Raw genomic sequence first — 19981 nt, forward strand, 5'->3', positions numbered from 1 at the left:
GACAGCTAACTATGTTTTCCTCGAGAATATGTTGGGTTTTTGTGCTTTTCGTGGAGCAGCAAATGAGCACATTTTGGAGCCTTTTGGAGCATAAGAAGGAGGAGGGCAAGGACAGATTTTGGATTTTTTGAAAGGTTGGGGGGAAAATTTATGATAGCTCACGGTTGCTAGCTTCAATTTGAAATCTTCGCGATTTAAATGTCAGACTACAGTAATCTTCTTTGAAGAATTGTAAGAGAAGTTCCACTTTTTTCATAAAAAAACAAGAAAGTAGATTTTCAGAAGTCCCACTGAATTTTCTAGTGGCTAACCTCTACTCTAGGTTTCTTAAATATAAGATATTTCTGTAACTGACATATCTGCTTATGACACGACTTTTTTCTTTTTAAGGGCATTTCCATGAGTCATTTTTCAAACGAATTGTCTCATTTACCACCCACAATGGCCTTCTTGGGAAGTACTTTGTAATTAGTGTCCAGAAAGAATGTTTCAACTCTTTTTAGTCTTTAGACTATTCTAAAACTCCTTCTCTTCTGAAAAGAAACTGAAACTCTAACAGTAAAGTAACAAAAAAAGGAGGAAATCCGCATTGAATAACTACATGAAAACTGATCCGAAACCTCTTTTTTTCTTCTTTTTCCCTTATAACTCGTACCGCGAAATGAGACTAATTTGAGGAGCAGGATATTGAAAATTGTGCAAATTTGGAGCAGAGGAAACACGTTTTTTAATGCTTGTACATATGCTCGTAAGATGACGGAAAATGATGAAGAAGATGAAGAAAAGGAGGAGAAGGAAGTTGGAATTTGGGAAGAGATTTGGAAAGAGATCGGCATCTCGAGTTGAAATTTATGAACCGAAAGAGAAATGATTGTGGAGAATGAGTCAAGTTCACAATCAAGATCGGAAAGCCAGCTCTACTTAATAATTCATGATCATTCAGAACAAACCGAAATCTTCATTTTTGTAATAGACTTTTTTCAGGTGGGGTTAAAGGAGAACTGAAGTCATATTTTTATCACAAATTCCGATGCTTCTGACTATTTTTCTCCTGACTCGAAAAGAGCTTTGGTGAAGAGTTTTTCCGAGCGTCCGTGTAGTCCTCTCGGACCAGAGTTTTTGTTCAATTTCGAGATATAAATTGAAAAAAATGGAAGTTTATTGGAAAAGGTGTGGAAACGAGGAATTCAGCGAAAATCCTGGAGAACGGGATTTTCGGCGTTTAGAGCAATTTTTAGCATATGCGTGAATGAAAAACGTTTTTTTGGAATAGTCTGAAGTATCGGAATCTGAATTTTTTTTTAAAAAACTGACATCAGTCCTCGTTTAATGACAAACCTCTGGAAATCATACTTTCCATTTGAAAATATTTCGACTGAAGACTGTTTGACAGTCTCTTTCTTTTCAAGAAGAATGAATTCCAAAACGTTTGAAAGAACATTAAAAAATAAAGTAATATGCGTTTTTATGATCTACAAAATCCTAGAATTTCTGAATACTCCTGACATAATTACACGACCACAAAGTCGTCAATTTTGGACTGAAACCTTCTGGAACAGCTTCTACAGTACTGTATTTATAGTCTGAAATCTCTAAAAAAGATAAATTTTGAAAACGTACCTAGTAGAGATGTCCATTCCGCTTCAAAGTAAATTTTCAGTTATGAAAAGTTACTCAACAATTTTACGAGTTGAGTAATATAAAAAAGTGTTTCTCTTTCTTATGACATGAATCTAAATATAGCTGGCTTCTTCTTCTTCTTCCTCTTTATTTCTACTGACCCAACATGTCTCATTTCAGTTTTTTCCAATTTTCTTCTTCTTCTCATTCTTCTTTTTTTCTTCTGTCAAAAGTGCAATTAGCGCTCTATCCTCTGTCGAAAAACCAATTCTTTCTTCCTCCGTTTTTTACTCTTTTTCCACTAAAATAGAAGAGAAAAAGATACAAATTGAGTAGTGTCATGCGAAGAATATCGACACAATTTGATTGTAGACTCTCTACTTCATCAAGTTCATCGGATAACTTCTTCAGGAGTTCGATGGATTCGAAAATTTCAGAAAAAAATGGAAAAAGAATATAGTAGAGAATGGATCATCAATGCATTTTAAATAAGAACAATGTGAACATAAATAACAAAGTTTTCACATTTTTCGAATGAAAAAAAGAGAAAATATTCGTTTTTTGCAGTTTCTGTTTTCCCTTTTTTTCAAATTCATTTTTTCCAGTTTTCTGAAATTCTCAACGAAAAATTCCCTGTCAATCTGAATCTGTCAATTTCTATATTCAATTTCTAGTTGAGTTTTTGGAAGAAATTTTAAAATTTCACATAAAAATAATGTTCAAAAATTCGGAATGACATTTTCCGTAGATCGGTTTCCGTAGAAAGTTTTCTACGCGCGGACAAAAAAAAGAATTCGGAATTCAGAAATTCTGATGATGATCATGCGGGGAGAGAACAATGAAAAACAAGTTTTCGGAGGGGATGATGAGCAAGAAAATGTAATAAAATAATCTACGAGTTGCTCGGGAACACAGAGAGGAGAGTTTGGGAGGAGTAGAAAGAAATTAATGAGAAGAGAGATCTTGCCAGATGTTGGAATATTGTCTTCGTTCTTTATGATATGTCGGTGGACGAGAGAAGGGTTTTTATAGAGTTGAAAATGAAAGTTGGAAGTTGAAAGTTGAAAAAAGTAAGGCAATTCAAAAAAGGCACTGTAGGAGCTCAAATCCTTTTAAAATGTGAAGTAGAATCATTTAATGAAACCCTCCAGTTAAAATTATCCCAAACTTTTCATGGACTTTTCAATAAGTCATGAACTCTTCAAATGTAGATCACAGAAAATTGAAACTTTCCGAAAAACTTCCAAGAATCGGTTTCAAATGTAAACTGTGACATAGTCTAAATTCAAGATGAGCCAAAACTTGTAGTTACCAGCTCAGCATAGTTTTTACAACTGCACTTTACCGAAATGCCCTTGAAAAATGTAACTTTTTCTCTGAGTCTCTCAATTTCGCACACTGTTTTCTTCGGTTTCGGTAGAGCGCGGTTGCCGTGCTAATAACCATACGGAACGTTCAATGCTGACATCTCACAAAACATGCTATATTTAAGAGTCAATCCTTCGTTTTGAATTTCAATAAGTCTCCAATTCTAGTACTAAAATTAGAGGAACGTTTACTAATTGCGTTCTGTAAGGTCAACATACTCCGATTTCCAACCTTATTAGTAGTCAGACTTCCTTTCTCTTTCAGGTTGATTCTCAGACTAATTACTCTGAACCCCCCCCCCCCCCCCAAACTGAAAAAAACTGAAACATACCTCTGAGATCTGCGAAAAACTCCATGTTTTTTGTGTGCCACACTCATCGTCAGAACTCTGAAAAACGGAAAATGTGAATTGAAAAAGTGAAACGTATTTGAAGAACTCATGTGCGTAGCTTGGAACATACAAAAATCTTTGTGCGTAACTCGGTGGCAGCTATCCTAGGATACAACATTTTTGCAGAGTTTAAAGAAGAAAACAGAATGAAAACTATAATTTCACTGAGAATGAGAATTTTCTGAAAAGGGAAATAGAAATGCAATCTGCTCTGACATGCCCCCATAAAAATTCTCAATTCGAGATAATTGAAAATCGGAAAATGGTAGGAAATGGATTGAGTGAGATTAAGAAATTGAACAGAAAAATAATTTGAATTTTATCAATTTCTCTCTCTCAAAAAATCAGCTGCTTTTATTTCTTTTTCTCCCCCGTTTTCTGAATACTGGAGAGCTAACTAAATGGGCGGAGCCTCCCCTCCGAAAGTGAAAAGAAAGTGAGGAGAGAAGAGAGAAAAAAAAGAAAAAAGAGTTTGACGTTGTTTTTTTAAGGACGGATGGATGGGAACAATGAAGAAATTATAGAGGTGACTGGGCTGGAAAATGTGTGTGTGGAGATGAAAAGTAGGAGGGGCGCATCGGATGAAAATGAGCAGAGACACACACAATTCTGTTTTTTTTCCTTTTTTATTTAGAACTTTTTATTCAGAAAACACAAAGAAACGTGACATTTTGAATGGAAGAAATTAAATAGAAATTAAGATATATTTGAAATCTAGACAGAGATAATTGTTGGTTTCAGAGACTTGATGAATGGTTATCACTGAGCTTTGAGTTTCAGAATTCATTCATACCAATATCAAAAAATGGAATGTTGGCATTCTCATTCGAAAAATACAGAAATAAATAAATTATTTATTACTTTTCTTAAAATTATTTCTATCTCTATGCCTTCTAATCTTTCAGTCTATATTGAATAGGATTGAACCAAAAACTAAAACACGTATTGAAAGGACTACTGTAGTGACATCAAATCCCGATTGGGAAAACATAAGTTTGATCTTGATATGTGTTGAAGTTTCAGCTCAAAAATCCCATTTCTTTGTCACTTTGTTCAAATCCGGTTAATCTCTTTGACAGGCGGATCAGTGATGTTTTACTCGAGGGTTTGTTTTGACATTTATGCACATTTCAGGTTTGAAATCTTAAATCTGTCAACTGTCAACTCGAACTCACATCATTTTTTGGAAATGCATCAAGAGGGTACGGTAGGCCTGGGATTTGGAATTGAAGAAAAGAAAAATGTTTTCAGAATGAACAGATTGAGAGATCAATGGATCAAATTTCGCGATTCCCGAATTGTTCTATTCTGATTTCAGTTCCAATTCCAGATTTCACCCTCTCCCTCTTCGATTTCTAACCTCCATTCTCATGATATTTTTTTTCGAAATGTCAAAAAGCTTTACGTCATTTCTGTCGCAATTTACTATTTTAAATTCCCACAGTTTTCTCTCAATTTTCACATTTTAGAAACAAAATACTTTATTCTCGAAAACGTCTTCGGAAACTGAAAAAGATGTGGAAAATTAGCACAACTTGTATGGAAATCACATAAAAAGCAAGGAATTTAAGAAAAAACAAGAAAAGAAACAGTGAATAATGAGAGAAGGAATGTAGAGAATCGAGGAGACGAGTTGCACAATTCGCCTGAAATTTTGGATTAGATAAGAGTACTTTTTATAGTTTTTCCCACCTTGACAATAACATTGATTGGCTCGAAAAGGCATTGCAATTGCTCTTTTCTTTCTTGCTCCTGCTGGGGAGAACAGTGCCATATCCACACCAGTTGAGACATTATATGTCTGATCTGTCCATGAACAAACATTACTTCCGATTGGATTGAAGGAAGCACATCCACGAGATTCATAAGTCCCGCCTGAAATCAGAATTGATTCATCTCAATCTTTCTCTGACTAGTTGTTACCATTCAATGTTCCAGCTGTTTTCGTACAATAAACTCCTTTGCAAGTTCCAGTTGTTGATGGAGAGCAACTACCACTCCCATCATATTCACTGCAACTCTTACAAGTGTGAACGTCGTCTGTTCGACAATTTTCATTGTCAACTGCTGACTGAATGTCGTCTGTTTTGAATTGTTTGTTGCATGGAATTGTGGCAACTGGTGGACAGAAATTCGTTCCAGCCTGTGATGAAAACATGATCAACGGATCAGCAAACAATCTGAGACACTCACATAAAAGTCTTTCCCTTCAATTGTTTTAACAAGAGTCATGTGACAAGAGAGATTGGTTGTTACTTTGAATTCATCCCAAACAAAGTCAGAATGACATCCTCTTACTACGTCATATTCACCGTTTTCCGGAAGGAGAAGCTCGAAACAAGATGAAGAGCAAGTTTTTGTTACTAACTCTTTCGCAGGATCTCCGAGCTCTTTACAAAGTCTGAAAACTGTGGAATTAGGAAGGCATAGTACTGTTTTCTCTACTAACTCATCGTATTTCAGCGTGCTTGGTCTCAACGGCAAACCAGTTATTGCCCAATTATTCTGCAGATTCGGTGATGCACACTGATAACATATCTTATCATCTGCCACCGCCACTTCAGAATTCCACATCACAAACCCCAAAATCATCAGAATTTTGATTCTGAGGCTTGTGGTCGACGTCATTATCTTCACGTGATTCTGAAATGTCAATGCTAGAAATCAGGGACAATTGAGAAGAGAAAAACGGAACAAAAGGCGCTGAAAAGGTTTTCAGTTGAGTGATCCGGAACAATGAAGCTCACTGAGCATAGCCTTTTATATAAATTCCTTTTTGATTTGCTAAGTGATTCAGCAGAATTATTGAGAAGAAGAAGGATGAATGTAATGTTTGAAGAAAGAGGAAGGATGGCTGAAAGTGTCTGAAAATTCAGAGAAAAAAACAAGAAGTTTATGATTTAAGTCAACATTGAACCTTTCTTTGTGTCCTTTTATGATTCGAGTTGATCGGTTTTCCAGAGTTTGTCATATGTGTAAACATTTCCGCTGATCATGCGGTTTCTGAAACTATCTGGAATTCAATTTTAGAACTTTATATTAAAAAGAAGAGAACAACAATTAGATCAACAAAGAGAAAACTGAATAACAACTTGTTTACAATTCAAAATTCAAAATACAATCAATTCTTCCGATGAACGCGTTTCGCAAAAGTTTCAGCAACAAGTAGAGGGAAAACGAGTGTCGCTTCGGCGTGTACCTTCACTGCTCCAGCCGATGGTTTCACTTTTCCCCAGCTGACAGCTTCATCTGGTTGAGCTCCCGAATCGGATCCATCGAACTCTTGTCCTGTATTGATGTAGACAGTATGATCAGAACCGTTTCTCATCAGATTTGCATTATTGATATGATGTTTGACGACACCTAGAAATCAGATGAATTCTTGATTAAAAAATTAAATAATTACCTCCTCCGAGAATGATAGATCCTGTTTTGAGACTTTTCACAGCAATAGTATTGATGTGTCGAACGTCCTCAACAATATCCACACGCAATCCTGGAGCACTTTTTACAGAATGGAAATAGAGCATATCGCCTGAAAGAACACTCAATTTGACTAATTCATCTGATAACTCCCACCTAAAGATCCATCAGTAAGAGCCGGACAGAACACTGGAATCCTATGTTTCGCAGCCCAATACAAAATCGACGACTCGTCATTAATTCGTTCTCCGAGTACTTGAATCAACTTTGACGGTGTCCAATTGAAATTTTCCTTCTGTTGTTTCTCTAAACATTCGTCAAGAATCGGATTAAGCCAGTCCTCAAATGCACAATAATTATCATTCGGAATCAGCACATTTCCAGCTCGATTCATTCCATTCGATCTCAATGTTTTTCCATCCATTGTGAATGCTCCAAGATAGGACGGTTTCAGACATTTGATCAAATCCTCTTCAATTCCACCAGCTGATGTGACAATACAGTCGACGAGGTTATGTTGAACACAGAAACGAATGACCTCTCTGAGTCCGCTGGTCACTAAATTTGAGGTGTATCCGAGGAATATTGTGCATGATCGTTTATCGCGTCCTTCTGGATATGGCATCTTCTTTTCATCGTCATCACAGTCTAGAGGAGTTTCACGGAGAGTGAGCATTTCATTTACTTGCTGAATTCCTTCATTATCAACTCAACTCGATAATGGGGCTATGCACCTCCGGAAAAACGTTTTTTCCCTCGATTCATTTACCGGAAAAAGCGGCAAAAAAAAACTAGTTTCCGGAGATGAATAGCCCCATAAAACACCTACCTGAATAGCTTGAGCTAAATGAGTCGCCTGGAATCCTGTGCTCATATAAGATGATAAAATTGCAGACAATGAAAAATCGGGAGTGGAATTGAAATCAAACCCGCGGATTGGAATTGATCCATCCGGTACCTGACATGATTTCACGAGAACTGCACCTTGGGCGGCCGCAATGTCTTCTTGAGATGCCTCAGATGGAGAATTCGTGCTCATTTTCTGGAAATAAATATATAGGATTTTCCGCTGAAACTAAGATATTGAATAGTTAATAGCAGGGGTAACATTGATAAACCAGAAATTAACAAACTACAGAAAAGAAAACTAATTTTATTCTGAACCGGGGAAAAACGGAAATAAAAGAAAAATCACAACGTATTATACATAATCTCTCGGGAAAATAGTAGGAATGGTGAGGTTATTTAACTGGTTTCGAAACATTACAAAATATACAAAAACATTTAGAAATTATTTTTCATTTCCCTGAGTTTCGCCATTCCTTCGATTGGGTCGTTGGTATCGATTTTCTTTTGAATCTCCTCTGATTCTACAACTCTCATGAATGGATTCGTTGCTTTCTCCTCGAAAATTGTACTCGGAACAGTGAATGCCCCGTTTTCCCTTTGCTCTGTTGCCCATTGCAACTTGGCAGCGACATCCGGGTTTCTAGGTTCCACGTAGGCAGCGAATTTCAGATTGGCGACAGTGTATTCATGGCCAGGAAAAACGGAAGTGTCATCGGGAAGATTTTTGAGAATTCGATTGAGAGCAGTGTCCATTTGTGGAGCAGTTCCTTCGAAGAATCTTCCACATCCAGCAATAAAAAGTGTGTCACCAGTGAAAACGACTGGAACTTCTGATTCATTCGAAGGATCGGTAATGAAGTAGCAGACATGACCAGACGTGTGACATGGTGTTGAAAGACAACGAATCTGAAATAGAACTTAATCTCAACCAGTACAACGTTGGTATGGGTATTCCAACCTTCAAATCAGCTAGTTCGACGACTTGATTATGTTTGACTGGCTGGTTCAAAGCCGGAACTCTCTCATCACCACCGTAAATTGGAACACTTGGAAACTGACGACGGAATCCTTCGTTTCCCCCGCAATGATCGTAATGATGATGGGTGGTGAGAACAGCAGTGATATCGATCTGCAAATAAAGTTACAGCTAAGAAATTGAGATTGTAGATTCATACATTCTCCTTTTCAGCCAAGTCTTGATAATTCTCTTCGTTCACTAAATCCACCAGAAACGCCTTTCGGGCGCCAGCATTCTTCTTCACAATGTACATGAAGTTATCAGTACGACGGAGCAGTGACTTCACATATACCATTCTTAACGAAAATTAACTGTTCTCATTTCTAACAGAAATTTATCGCATTGTAGTGATATGATTGGGCTGAATGGCAACCAGAGAAAATTCGAACATATAAAAAGCATAAGTTATTTATTCATTAATCATGAATCGTGTAATACAGGTTTCGTATTGAATTAGTATTCTTCGCACACACACGTGTTATTAGCACACTTTAGTTACCGAAATGTGAGCAAAAACGTACGTTAACGACAGCACAAGAGATCAAAATTTAAAATTAACAAGACTTAGAATTTAATAGTACAGGTTGTTTGAAGAACAACGATAAGTGAAATTATATTTCTTCTTCTTTGATTTCTTTCTTCACCGGGCTCAAAATCTTTTGTTTTGCTTCATCGCTTGACACCAGATACAGTAAATCCGAAAGAGCTTGTTCGTGTTGTTGCTCTTCAGCTCTCATATGGATTCCTGTGGTCCCACGTGGCAGATACTTATATTTTGGCCCCAAATTCATTGTTACGGTGGCATCTGGAAAAATAGATGAAAACTGTGTTTTCACAGTACAGTACAACTCACTTTTGAACAGAGAAACGGATGGGAAATAAGTTCCTGCGTAGATATTCTCGTATGCTATGCCACACGATTTTCCATTGTGGAAAAACTCAATCTGTAATTTCAATGGAAAATGCATAAATAACATTAACAAAATCTTATTACTCACGTAACTTCCAGGCATTTCTTGCAAATTTTTAGCTACTTCAGCAGAGTCCTCGTGAATTTCGAAAAATAAATTATTTTTGAAGTTAATTAAAGTTCCATTTTTGTAAGATGGTGGCAAGTACTTTTCCGATGGTTGATTCGCTGGTACAAGTGTCTTTTTATCGACTGGGAGGTGAATCAGACAACCGAGAGTGTCTCCTTGCTTGAATCCACCAAAATGATATTTCTTTCCTTTTGCTTCATGAAATTTCGTTCCATGCTTTGACCTCCAGCCATAAGAAAATTTGCTATAACCGACACATGCTTGAAGAGCTGCTGAAAAAAAAACAAAGTAAAATATTTCTATGAACCGACGAAATCTAATCTAACCATGCGTTTGACTCCATCCGATCCGTATATGGGAATCTTCGGGTTGATCATCAAAGTTCACTTCAAAATACCACGTTCCTTTCGACACGCCATGACTAGCTCGGGCCATTGCGTAGCCCTCGAATCCTGTTAACTTCTGACCTGAGGCGTGCAGTTGATAAGCTCGATCGTTAGGTGACACAATCACTGTTTGGCTGAGAAGCACGCGATACTGGTAGGGAGGAATGACATAGGAGGCTGCTTGATCCCATTCAGGACTGAAGAAAAAACATTATATTATATACTTTTAACAAAAGTTTTTGAAAATTGTCAATTAACATGCCCAACAGTTTAACCACTCTGATTACCATGTCTTTTTCGATTTTTCGTTGATTAAAAAACAAGAAAGTGTTTCAAACAATACGAATAATTTTTCACCAACTTACTCTTCTGGTACATTAGGATCCTTCTCTGTCAAGTAATAACGATAACTGTCTTTGCTATTCGGGATGTCAATCTGCACACCATCTGGCATTGCAGCCGACGAATAATCTGCTGCTCTGGAAGTTCTTTCGGATCATTAGATTGTCTGAATCTGGGCATTGTGAACTTACAACTTTTGTTTCTTTCCAGGTGCTGGTGCTTCAGCATGACGCCGTTTTGAAGCACCGCGAGTTTTCGGACCTTCAATTGGCGGCAATTCACGTGGCTCTCGATTTTCTCGTTCTGTTGGAGGCCTTTTTCCTATCTGTAACTGTATGCTGTTGCAGCAATTTCTCGCATTTGGCATTTACCTGTTTAACTGCTTCGTGCATTGGTCCAACAAGAGCTAGATTTTTTTCCGCTAAAGCGAACAAGTCGTCATCATCATTGTGTTGCTGAAAACGTAATTATTGAATGAAGGAACATGTAGTATTACACAACTCACAACAAACACATTCTTCTCTTTCAATAGAGTTGGTGCCAGACTGTTATCCCAATCTTTTCTCATTTTCAATGAGGTGAGCATAAACCAATTCTTTGTCATGTATGGTACAACTGTGTTTTTTAGGCTTAAATATGTGAAATCTTCAGGGATAATTTCTGCTGACAATTTTCCGTCTTCTTTCAATTTTTCTGCAGACAATGTTGCGAAAACGGTGACGCACATTTGTACCAAATCAGCTTTTTTTGCTTTCCAATCTTCAGCATTCGGACGGCATTGTTTGCAGGTGAATGTATAACAGATCATGAATGGAACTCCGCTCGAACTTCTGTAACCATTCCATCAGTGCCGTTCGGTAATGAATAACTGCACTCACAATTCATTGTACTCTTTCAAACACCTTCCATGGAACCATTTCAAGCAGCTGGAGCAGAAAACTTCAACAGATCCCAACTCTCGTTTTCCATCACTGAAAAATTATTTTAAATCGATTCAAACATTTCGGCACAAGTTCGTACCAATAGCAAACACTTGTCGGTGCAGTTTTTGGAGCAGCTTGACGTCCTCTCCCACCTTTCGAGCTTCTCATTCTGCTGTAGTTGACCGGAAAAGTTCAAATTATTATATTTTTCAATTTAATATTTTTTTCGTGGCCGAAAAATATCGCCTTTTTTTAGTTCACCGAGACACAACTAATATTCCGGAGTGCGCAGAGAGCAAGCAATTTCTCGGCCAGCGGGCTACAACGTAGATCGGCCACCGACCGCGCCGCACACGCAGCGCTCCCTATTTTCGAAACATTTCGAAAACCCTCCGTCACGTGCACTCTTCCTCACTCTACCGCGAAACTTTTTCCCGGGCAATTTCCGTATTTTCCATTCGTTTCTGGATATTTTTGAATTATATCAATTTCTAATCCTATTCTTTAATTTTTAATTTTTCTCTCGTGTTCCAAACACTTCTTGAAAGAAACAATTATGATGGGAAACAAGGATTTCAGGTCCGAAGAGGAGCAATTGCTCTCTCTATTGGACGAAACACAGGGTCCATATCCACTCCTGTCTGAACAGGATCCAGTGATATTTCACAACAACTCATACGAAAGTGAGCTATTCATGGAGTACAATCTTGATTTCGGTGGTGAGTCTCCGAGCTCATCGCTTCAGCATCCGATGAAGGACGAGGAACCAATGTTCCTGACAGAAGCCAAGTTGGAACCATCATGGTTGCTCTCTCCTTCCGAATCCGAGGATCCAACAGTTTCGCCGATTCATTATCAAAAGGAGGAGAAGCCGCTGAAGATGCCAACGATTCGACGCTACCCAGTTTCGACATTCAATCCATACTCGAGCGGCCCTCTAATTAAGGTAAGCTATTTTTTATATACTTTTCCTCAGGAAGAGATGTTTCATCAGTTATTATCAGAATCTGGTTAACTTTCTCAAGACTTTCGAGATGTTTTCCGAGAATTTGAAATCTATTCAAATGGGGAATTTAATTGATTTTGAAAAGTACTGATGAGAAATCTCTTTCTTACGCGGTAAGTAAGTGAACTCCCCCATCCTTGACAAGTACTTATAAACCACATTTCAGGAGCCGAGTAATAGCAGATCTCGTGGAAACAGTATGCACATGTATAGAGATGAAGTAACTAAGTTCAATAATAAGTTTCCCACCTAGGCACCCCGTCCCTTATACACCAAAAATCATGAGAATATTCCTAATTTCTTTTTTTCAGTCTCCATCGTCAAAGAGAGGACGCCCCCTGAAGGTGACCAGCAACACGAAAATGGCCAACTATGCCCGCAACTACCGTGAGCAGAAGAAGTCCGAGATGTCAATGATGCAAATGCGCAATGCTGAGCTCGAGGCGGAGTTGAGACTCACTCGAGAGGAGAACACCAAAATGAAGAAGGCCCTAACCAATGCAAAGGAGGAGATCGTTCAACTGAAAAAGGTCATCGACCAAGACTCTCAAATTGCTCGTGTCGTCGCCAACATGGGAGCCCAATCTTCATCGCAACTCGGATACGCTCGCGCCGGAGTCTGTGTCCACGTTGGATCTCTCGGAACCACTGTCGAAGTATGCAAGCAGTGTGCAGACAATAACCAGCAAAGAATGGACTCTAAGTTCGTCGACGATCTCAATGGAACGGAACTCTTTGGAGGCGACTTCAGCGCCTTCGACAATTATCTCAATGGTGATTGCTGAATTACGGTAAATCACTTACTTATTTTCCAACCTCCTCGAAACGTGTAGGATTCATTCCCTTCAAAATTTACCAGCCTTATCTACTTATTGTTAAATGTTTTTGTAGATCGCCTATTCCAATGCCTGGGACTCACTACTATCAGTGATGAGGCGGAAAATGGTTAGTTTTAGTAGTGCTGAAATCATTGTAATTTTTTCCATTTAACTACAGTATCATTCCTCCACACCCCATCATTGTACAGTGCGGCGATCGATTCAATATTGGATTAAGGAGTTTTGTGTAAGATGTTGGTGCTTCTCTCAATCTTAAACTACAGGGATCACCTTGGATTCATTGATTCCCCAAAAAAATTAAATATTTGCAAAATTCGAAGAAAAAAAAAACATTTTCATATATCAAATATTTTGAAATTTTTGATCGATCGTCGCACATCCCCCATTTTTCTTTTGATTAATTGTAAATTTTTTACCTGTTCTTTTATTCCCAGTTAGTAATTCACTTGTATAAGTTGTTATTGAACAAAAATTATTATTAAAAAATGAATAAAAAAAATTGAAAATCTACTACATTTTTATTCTGAATGTTTTTTTTTAAACGTTCTCAACGTTTTTGTTTATCTATGTCTGTTAAAATACTGGGGGTTTGGACCCGGTTCTAATTCATTTTTACAGCTAAGTACTGTGAAGCCATGTCAGCAGAAATGTTCGATATCGTGGTGGAGTACACGGAAAAGGTGTCTTCAAGGCATTGTTCCCCCACCCCTTCAACTTCCTCATCATCGCCCGCCTCCTCCTCCTCTGCTTCCAGCAGTGGTTCAGCGTCACCCTCAAATGTCGTACGGCAAAGTACTCGTGTCCGTCGTCTCTCAAAAACTAAAAAGTCTTTGATGACTTCTTTACGGCGGTCTTCGCGCAAAATCTTGACTGGTGAGCTGCCTTCGTCCATGTTTGGCTCAATAATCATCATTACAGTGGGCAAAAAGTACGCAAAAAAGTTTACTAGCTCGTCATCGAAGCATCGACTCGTCAAGTATAAGGTGGTTTCCGAGGGTTCTAATCCTAGTATTTTTGGGGGGGTGTCAACTGAAATTGACGAAAACTTTCAGCATTGCGTTTTAATGAGACCTCTTTCTATAGATTGACAAGCAATACCAACAGCAGCTCGCAGAAAGCAAAGCCCGGGTCGAGCGATTGAAACGAGAAAGGGAAGATCTGTTGGCGGGGAATAGCCAAACGGCTATTTTGGTAAGTTGAAGGATCACCGAAAGCAAAATATATCCGGAGTAGAAATTTAGTGCACATTTATTGGAATCTTAAACATCCATAGTTTTCCCCAATTTTTTAGCAGACAATTACAAACTGGTCCCGAGGGTTTAGTTGCAACCGAACAAATTCTTCATTGTGAGTTGGAAAGTATAGATTATTCGTAAGAAAGTCATGATTTCAGATAAGACATGTTCCCGTTTGAAATTTGGATAACACAAAAGAAATAGTAATAGGGTTACTTTTCTCAAAGGATGCATGAAAAAATATGGTTCACTCATTGGTTATTGTCCCGAATAAATTACATAATCATCACCCGAAACACTTTCAGAGTTCTTGATAAAAATGTTTTCTTTTCAGTGTGAAGAGGTGACAACACAAGCAAGATCGCTGCGCGAATCATATGAGAGACAACGGCCCGGTATTTATCGTGCTGTTTTATCTGCATTTTTGGAACAAGAGGAGGAGGATGATTACGATGATGTGGAAGCAGGATTCATTGGCACATTTTACTATTGATCCAGTCTTCGTTGTTTCACTTAATCCGGCCAAATCCAATGTTTTCTCTACAGTATCTCATTTTCTTCCCTCCTGTGTACTGTAAATAACGGTGGCAAGAGAGCGACGATATTGTTTTGAAATCCTAGTCCATCACATTTTTTGCCTCTCAATTTAGACCGTTTAGTCGTCATATTTTTATCTTCTGTCGCGACGGTGCAGAGTTTTAAACCCATTCAAAATACGTGTGCGTGTCCGAACGGGAGATTCCGCCTATTCTTGTTGCTCTCTTCTCACATAACTATGCCAAAAGCAAAGTACAACTTGTGTGTTTGAAAGTCGTAATTATTGTCATTTTTCTCCCCCGGCTTCCCCCCGTAAAATGCACTATTCAAATATACGGTTAGGTTGGTAGGCAAAGATCAGGTTAACTATCCTTTCCTTAAAGTTCATATATCATAGTCAAAATTTAAAACAAAAAACAACAAAAAAATGAAATAAATGTGAAAGCGTAAATAAAAATTTAAATTTTAAAGTTTTGTTTTTTTTTGTTGTTGGAGCAAAAACGCTGATTTTCCATATGCTTTTCAAAGTAGTGAAATGATCCAAATCTAGAAAAACTTGAAATAATAAAGTTTAAACATTCAGTTAGATTCTAGAGGAGGATCATTGAAACATGTTTTCTTTTGGGATTGAAAAAGTTGAACAATTAAATTTTAAAGACGAGTTTTCCTTCTCGTAAATAGTGGCAAACTGTTTTGTTCTTTAAAAAAATTTTATTCAGGATTTTTAAAAGTTTCCGTGTACCGTGTACCAATGTTCTCGTTTAAATTGTTTAGAGTGTTGGTTCTTATCCGATAGACTTAATTGTGACAATTCATTCATTTTTATCTTCTTTGTTGCATTTGTAACTGAACCAGAATTCTAAGCAATGTTCGTTTCGTGAAACTAAGTTTCCTGCAACTTTGAGGTTATACATTTTCTTTTAATTTATTGCTTTATATTACCCGTTGGCCCGCTTTGGCATCTCTTAACCCACCATTAACGGTGGCTCTTGATATTAATTTCATAGTTGCCTCGGTCACGAGGTGTTCTGTGACAGAAGAAGATTAAACGATGCATTTCCATCGCTGGGGAGTTACTCATTTTCACATTTCCTTCATTCGTTGCTCTCATCTGGACCTTACATGCCAATTTACAAATTTTCATCGGCCCAGGTGAATATTGCTCCAAAAACATGTATTTTCAACAGTAATTTTTAGAAAAGGAGTTTTTGGGGCATTTTGTGCTTTAATTCGAGTACATTGACGAATTTCAGTAGTTCTACAGTGAATTTAGTGGTAAAAAGTACCTAAACAATATTTTATGTTAAAATTCAAAAAAGTCATGCTTTCTTGCAAAATTTTCCCCCCGCCCTGCCCTTCGAATGGCGAGTATGATTTTCCTTGAATCTCCATCTATTTAACTCTCTTTCGTTCTCAATTTCCGTCTATTTTTCGTTCCTTCTGCGCTTCTCTCTCCCAGTATCCTCACTAACTTCAGTAATTTCAGAAATCGGACAAAGACGGCAAGGAGAAGTTTCCGCGAGCGCTCAGCGAGTCGTCGTCAGTACCATTAATTATATTTTATTTATTTTCCTTAATTTAATAAAATTTAGTGATACAGTTCTTTGGACATGTTTGCATAATTTCAGACCGTATTTCTCACTTAACAGATGAAGAGATGGTATATATACAGACAATTATTATTATTGTTCCGTTCTTTCTACTGAATGAACGCAATAATTCGAGCCAATTTCTGGAATATTCTAAATGTCAACCAATTATTGAGCGGTATATAAAGACGAAAGAGAATAATTTAATAGCATAAAGAAAGAAGAGAAATATGCCGATTTCAGAGCTCGAAAAGGTTTGTTACTAATATGTGAACTAGCTGCTTAAATAGTGTTTACTGATTCAGAAATGGACTGGTCTCAATTTCGAGATTGCCGCAGAAGAAATGCGGCGTTTGAAGTCAACTCCTTCTGAAAGAGAGCAAATGAAATTGTACGGACTGTACAAACAAGCACTTCATGGAGATATTCCCAATGAAGACATCTATCGTAAGTTTTCAAAGTGCTTGATATTACATTCTTTTTCAACAGTTATTTTTAAGCAGTTCCAGCTGGAAATGAACTTGGAATGAAGAAATATGCTGCGTGGAAAGCTCAAAAAGGGCTCAACTCGGAAAAATGTCGCCAGGATTATGTTACAATCGCCGAGGAAATGATAAAGAAATACGGACGAAACATTGTTCGTTGTAAGTGGAACAGCGAAGTTTGGTCAGTGGACTATTAAATCGTTTTCAAAACTTGAATAAAATAATCATTTCAAACTCTTGTTTATTTATGGGTATACGATTACTTTCGAGACCCTTATTGAAGAGCAAGATCGACTAGAAAAGGGATGAAAAAACATGGGGATAGGGTACGGTAGATCACAAAATAACTTTTTACAATCATTATCAAAATAATGGAAACTTTGGGAAAATTATGAGACAACCAATGCGGAAAAAATAAGGGGCGTATATGTTCACAACTCATCATCACAATTATCAATGAAATTTGACTAGCAATCCGCGGGGAGAAACTTTTAAACATGAAATTGGAAGATATCTGGGATAGTTTGAGGGTGAGAGAAAGTGCATAAAACATGAAGGTTGAAACATAGAAAATAGAAATTTGGAACTTCTACATCACGAGACTAATGGCTATTAGCGAAAGTTTAGAAAATGTGAGATGCAGGAATAGTATCAATGTTAGAAGAACGGAGGAGACAATCTATTTCGAATAATCAGGATCATCGTGCGCCAGTAGACGAGAATCGTCCTCATCACCCATTGATTCTTCCGTGATCATTGTCATCTTCCCGAAAATCTTCTCGTACCATGGTTGATTCTCGGCTTGAAGCGTATTGGGAGTTTGAGTAGTTGTAGCAACAACTGCTGTCGGTTGAATCTGAGAACCATCGACAAGCAAAGTTTCCTCCTCACGAATCAGTGAAAGATCCTGGAAAAAAATATTACAAAGGAAACCGGATGATTCAGCTTATTACCCTCTTAGTAAGAGGCTTTGATCTATCTTTTTTGGTGGTCCCAGTTTGGTTGCGCTCAACATGATCCTCATTAGCACGAATCATGGCTCCGTATGTACGAATGTTTTCCTGAAAATGATCCAGAATATCGACAGATATTGATTTTCCACCAACTGGTTTTCCAAAAATCTTTCCTCCGGCCATCGAAGCCTCATAATCAGCCTGATCGATAACAGAAGTCACCTGATCTTTCTGAGAGATTCGACTCTGACAGTGACTCGGAGTCGACCCATGATTTTCCGATGAACCAGTTGTTAACGATTTCTTTTGTCCAGTTGCCATTTCGATGTTAACCACTTGCATTGGTGGATATACGGCTTTCCCGGCAGCTGTTTTTCCACGTGTAACGGGTTCTTCACACTGCTCAAACTGATGATGAAGCCGTCTTCTTCCACTTCCGCTGTATCCACTATCAGACATGTCCAGATATCCACCAGCAGACCGACGGCGATGAAGAGTTCGAGTCAAGTTCACCAGACTTTGGTCTTCTGAATGAGACTCGTCTGGATTAGTGATTTCATCATCACGTGCTGGGGAGATTCTCCCTTGATACAAAGCTCGATTGTACTCTAGAAGCGGAAGACCCTGCAAAAATTTAATGTTTTCTTTCCAAATTAATGTATTTAAACCTTCTTCAATTTGTGAATGAATTGGCATCTTGGACCATACGGGCACTGTCCATACGTTGAAAACTTGTCACACAGCTGAGTTTTGTATTTTGGATGAGCTTTTCCGCGTGGTTGTGATGGCATTCGCAACTCATTCTCTCCGTGGGCAAACCGACAGGCTTCTCCGTATGGACAGGAACCGTTTCGTTTGTAAGCATCACACAGCGCCGTCTTAAACGCTTCTTCTTTGCGTTTCTGACGCTGAATCATCTCACGCTCATCGTCGGTCATGGTTTCCCATTGAGCAGAATGACGGCGAAAATGCGAAGAAGAAGTTGATCGTTGGAGATTATTGAATGACTGGAGTTCAAATATGATAATGTTATTTCACTACAAAACTTACGTCGTCAGCCACTGAAACCGAAGCAGACTTGTTGTTGGAGCGCCGATATGGCATGCTTCCAGCTTCAATCGGTTCTTCCAAAGACAATTTGTCCATTTCAGGAATTGCAGCTGTTAGGGATGGAAGTACATTCCGATGAGACAACGAATGGTGCATTGCCGGAAGAATTTGCGTTTGCGGAAGCATCATTGGCTGCATTTGCGACGTTGGAAAGGCTGAAAATAGAAAACTTTTCAAAACAAATAGTAAGAAATTTCACAAACCCTGCTGATACATATTTTTATGATGTGGATAACCGAGAAGTGCATGTTGCGCGTATGCCAGAATACTTGGGTCACATGGAGCACCCAGAAAATAAGGTGTTTGGGGTTGCTGTTGCTGTTGCTGATGATGCTCTCCGTTTGAAGATTGCATCCTTCTCTCTTCCTGAAACACAAATCTTGCGAAAAGAAGATGAAAAATGTGAAACGAGACGGAACCAGAGAAAAAGCCGAGCTGATTACCGCAATCGATGTTTTGAGAACGAAAAATTGGCGCCAGCCTACCGTAGTTTTCGAAATCGTTGCGAGAGTTTTCGATTGAGAATCTGTGCGCGCCTTTGAAAATCCCCACTTTCATTTTTTGGCCTATTTTCTTTGGTATTTTTCTATTTTTTCCTGCATGCATCAGAAGTTTTTACACATTTCTGATGGATGGGACCAAATTTGGCTCAGTAGTTTTCGAGAAATCGATCAAATTCCGAAAATTGTGTGGTTTTTTGTTATTTTCCCGAAAACTACCGAGCCAAATTTGGCCCCATCCATCAGAAATGTGTAGAAACTTCTGGCTCATGTTTTAAGCTATCATTCGCTTGATAATGTTGAGAAATAAAAGCGCTGATAGATTTTAACGAAATCAAATATGAAAAATCGCCATTTCGACTTGAAA

At 38.1% G+C, this 19981-nt stretch overlaps 10 protein-coding genes across 10 annotated transcripts; 4 read left to right on the forward strand and 6 right to left on the reverse strand.

Annotated features, from left to right (window-relative positions):
- Positions 1-4945: 4945 nt before the first annotated feature.
- On the reverse strand, positions 4946-6007 carry GCK72_006598 (uncharacterized protein; the record flags this gene model as incomplete). Its single annotated transcript, XM_003113886.2, has 5 exons — positions 4946-5025; positions 5072-5254; positions 5303-5522; positions 5573-5780; positions 5829-6007. The coding sequence occupies 5 exons, from the start codon at positions 6005-6007 to the stop codon at positions 4946-4948; spliced, it is 870 nt and encodes a 289-aa protein (XP_003113934.2).
- A 493-nt stretch (positions 6008-6500) lies between these two features.
- Positions 6501-7841, reverse strand: GCK72_006599 (uncharacterized protein; the record flags this gene model as incomplete). The annotated part of the gene is made up of 4 exons (XM_053725696.1): positions 6501-6742; positions 6786-6914; positions 6959-7490; positions 7632-7841. 4 exons carry the CDS (start codon positions 7839-7841, stop codon positions 6501-6503), a joined length of 1113 nt encoding a protein of 370 aa, XP_053589890.1.
- Positions 7842-8086: 245 nt separating this feature from the next.
- GCK72_006600 (uncharacterized protein) lies at positions 8087-8964 on the reverse strand (the record flags this gene model as incomplete). Its single annotated transcript, XM_003113691.2, has 3 exons — positions 8087-8557; positions 8610-8780; positions 8827-8964. The coding sequence occupies 3 exons, from the start codon at positions 8962-8964 to the stop codon at positions 8087-8089; spliced, it is 780 nt and encodes a 259-aa protein (XP_003113739.2).
- Positions 8965-9280: 316 nt separating this feature from the next.
- GCK72_006601 (uncharacterized protein) lies at positions 9281-11528 on the reverse strand (the record flags this gene model as incomplete). The annotated part of the gene is made up of 10 exons (XM_003113515.2): positions 9281-9474; positions 9523-9613; positions 9668-9981; positions 10036-10292; positions 10461-10574; positions 10629-10762; positions 10809-10892; positions 10943-11267; positions 11316-11408; positions 11458-11528. 10 exons carry the CDS (start codon positions 11526-11528, stop codon positions 9281-9283), a joined length of 1677 nt encoding a protein of 558 aa, XP_003113563.1.
- Positions 11529-11919: 391 nt separating this feature from the next.
- On the forward strand, positions 11920-13421 carry GCK72_006602 (uncharacterized protein; the record flags this gene model as incomplete). Its single annotated transcript, XM_053725697.1, has 5 exons — positions 11920-12306; positions 12533-12586; positions 12678-13140; positions 13258-13311; positions 13363-13421. The coding sequence occupies 5 exons, from the start codon at positions 11920-11922 to the stop codon at positions 13419-13421; spliced, it is 1017 nt and encodes a 338-aa protein (XP_053589891.1).
- Positions 13422-13806: 385 nt separating this feature from the next.
- On the reverse strand, positions 13807-14118 carry GCK72_006603 (uncharacterized protein; the record flags this gene model as incomplete). Its single annotated transcript, XM_053725698.1, has 1 exon — positions 13807-14118. One exon carries the CDS (start codon positions 14116-14118, stop codon positions 13807-13809), a length of 312 nt encoding a protein of 103 aa, XP_053589892.1.
- On the forward strand, positions 13841-14933 carry GCK72_006604 (uncharacterized protein; the record flags this gene model as incomplete). The annotated part of the gene is made up of 4 exons (XM_053725699.1): positions 13841-14078; positions 14124-14188; positions 14289-14396; positions 14775-14933. 4 exons carry the CDS (start codon positions 13841-13843, stop codon positions 14931-14933), a joined length of 570 nt encoding a protein of 189 aa, XP_053589893.1.
- Positions 14934-16796: 1863 nt separating this feature from the next.
- GCK72_006605 (uncharacterized protein) lies at positions 16797-17248 on the forward strand (the record flags this gene model as incomplete). Its single annotated transcript, XM_003113390.2, has 3 exons — positions 16797-16820; positions 16872-17013; positions 17067-17248. The coding sequence occupies 3 exons, from the start codon at positions 16797-16799 to the stop codon at positions 17246-17248; spliced, it is 348 nt and encodes a 115-aa protein (XP_003113438.2).
- A 482-nt stretch (positions 17249-17730) lies between these two features.
- GCK72_006606 (uncharacterized protein) lies at positions 17731-19468 on the reverse strand (the record flags this gene model as incomplete). Its single annotated transcript, XM_053725700.1, has 6 exons — positions 17731-17958; positions 18005-18112; positions 18158-18628; positions 18673-19011; positions 19055-19269; positions 19318-19468. 6 exons carry the CDS (start codon positions 19466-19468, stop codon positions 17731-17733), a joined length of 1512 nt encoding a protein of 503 aa, XP_053589894.1.
- GCK72_006607 (uncharacterized protein) lies at positions 19102-19656 on the forward strand (the record flags this gene model as incomplete). Its single annotated transcript, XM_053725701.1, has 1 exon — positions 19102-19656. One exon carries the CDS (start codon positions 19102-19104, stop codon positions 19654-19656), a length of 555 nt encoding a protein of 184 aa, XP_053589895.1.
- Positions 19657-19981: the final 325 nt, after the last annotated feature.

Source organism: Caenorhabditis remanei, chromosome II, assembly GCF_010183535.1.
Source record: "Caenorhabditis remanei strain PX506 chromosome II, whole genome shotgun sequence".
Taxonomy (NCBI): domain Eukaryota; kingdom Metazoa; phylum Nematoda; class Chromadorea; order Rhabditida; family Rhabditidae; genus Caenorhabditis; species Caenorhabditis remanei.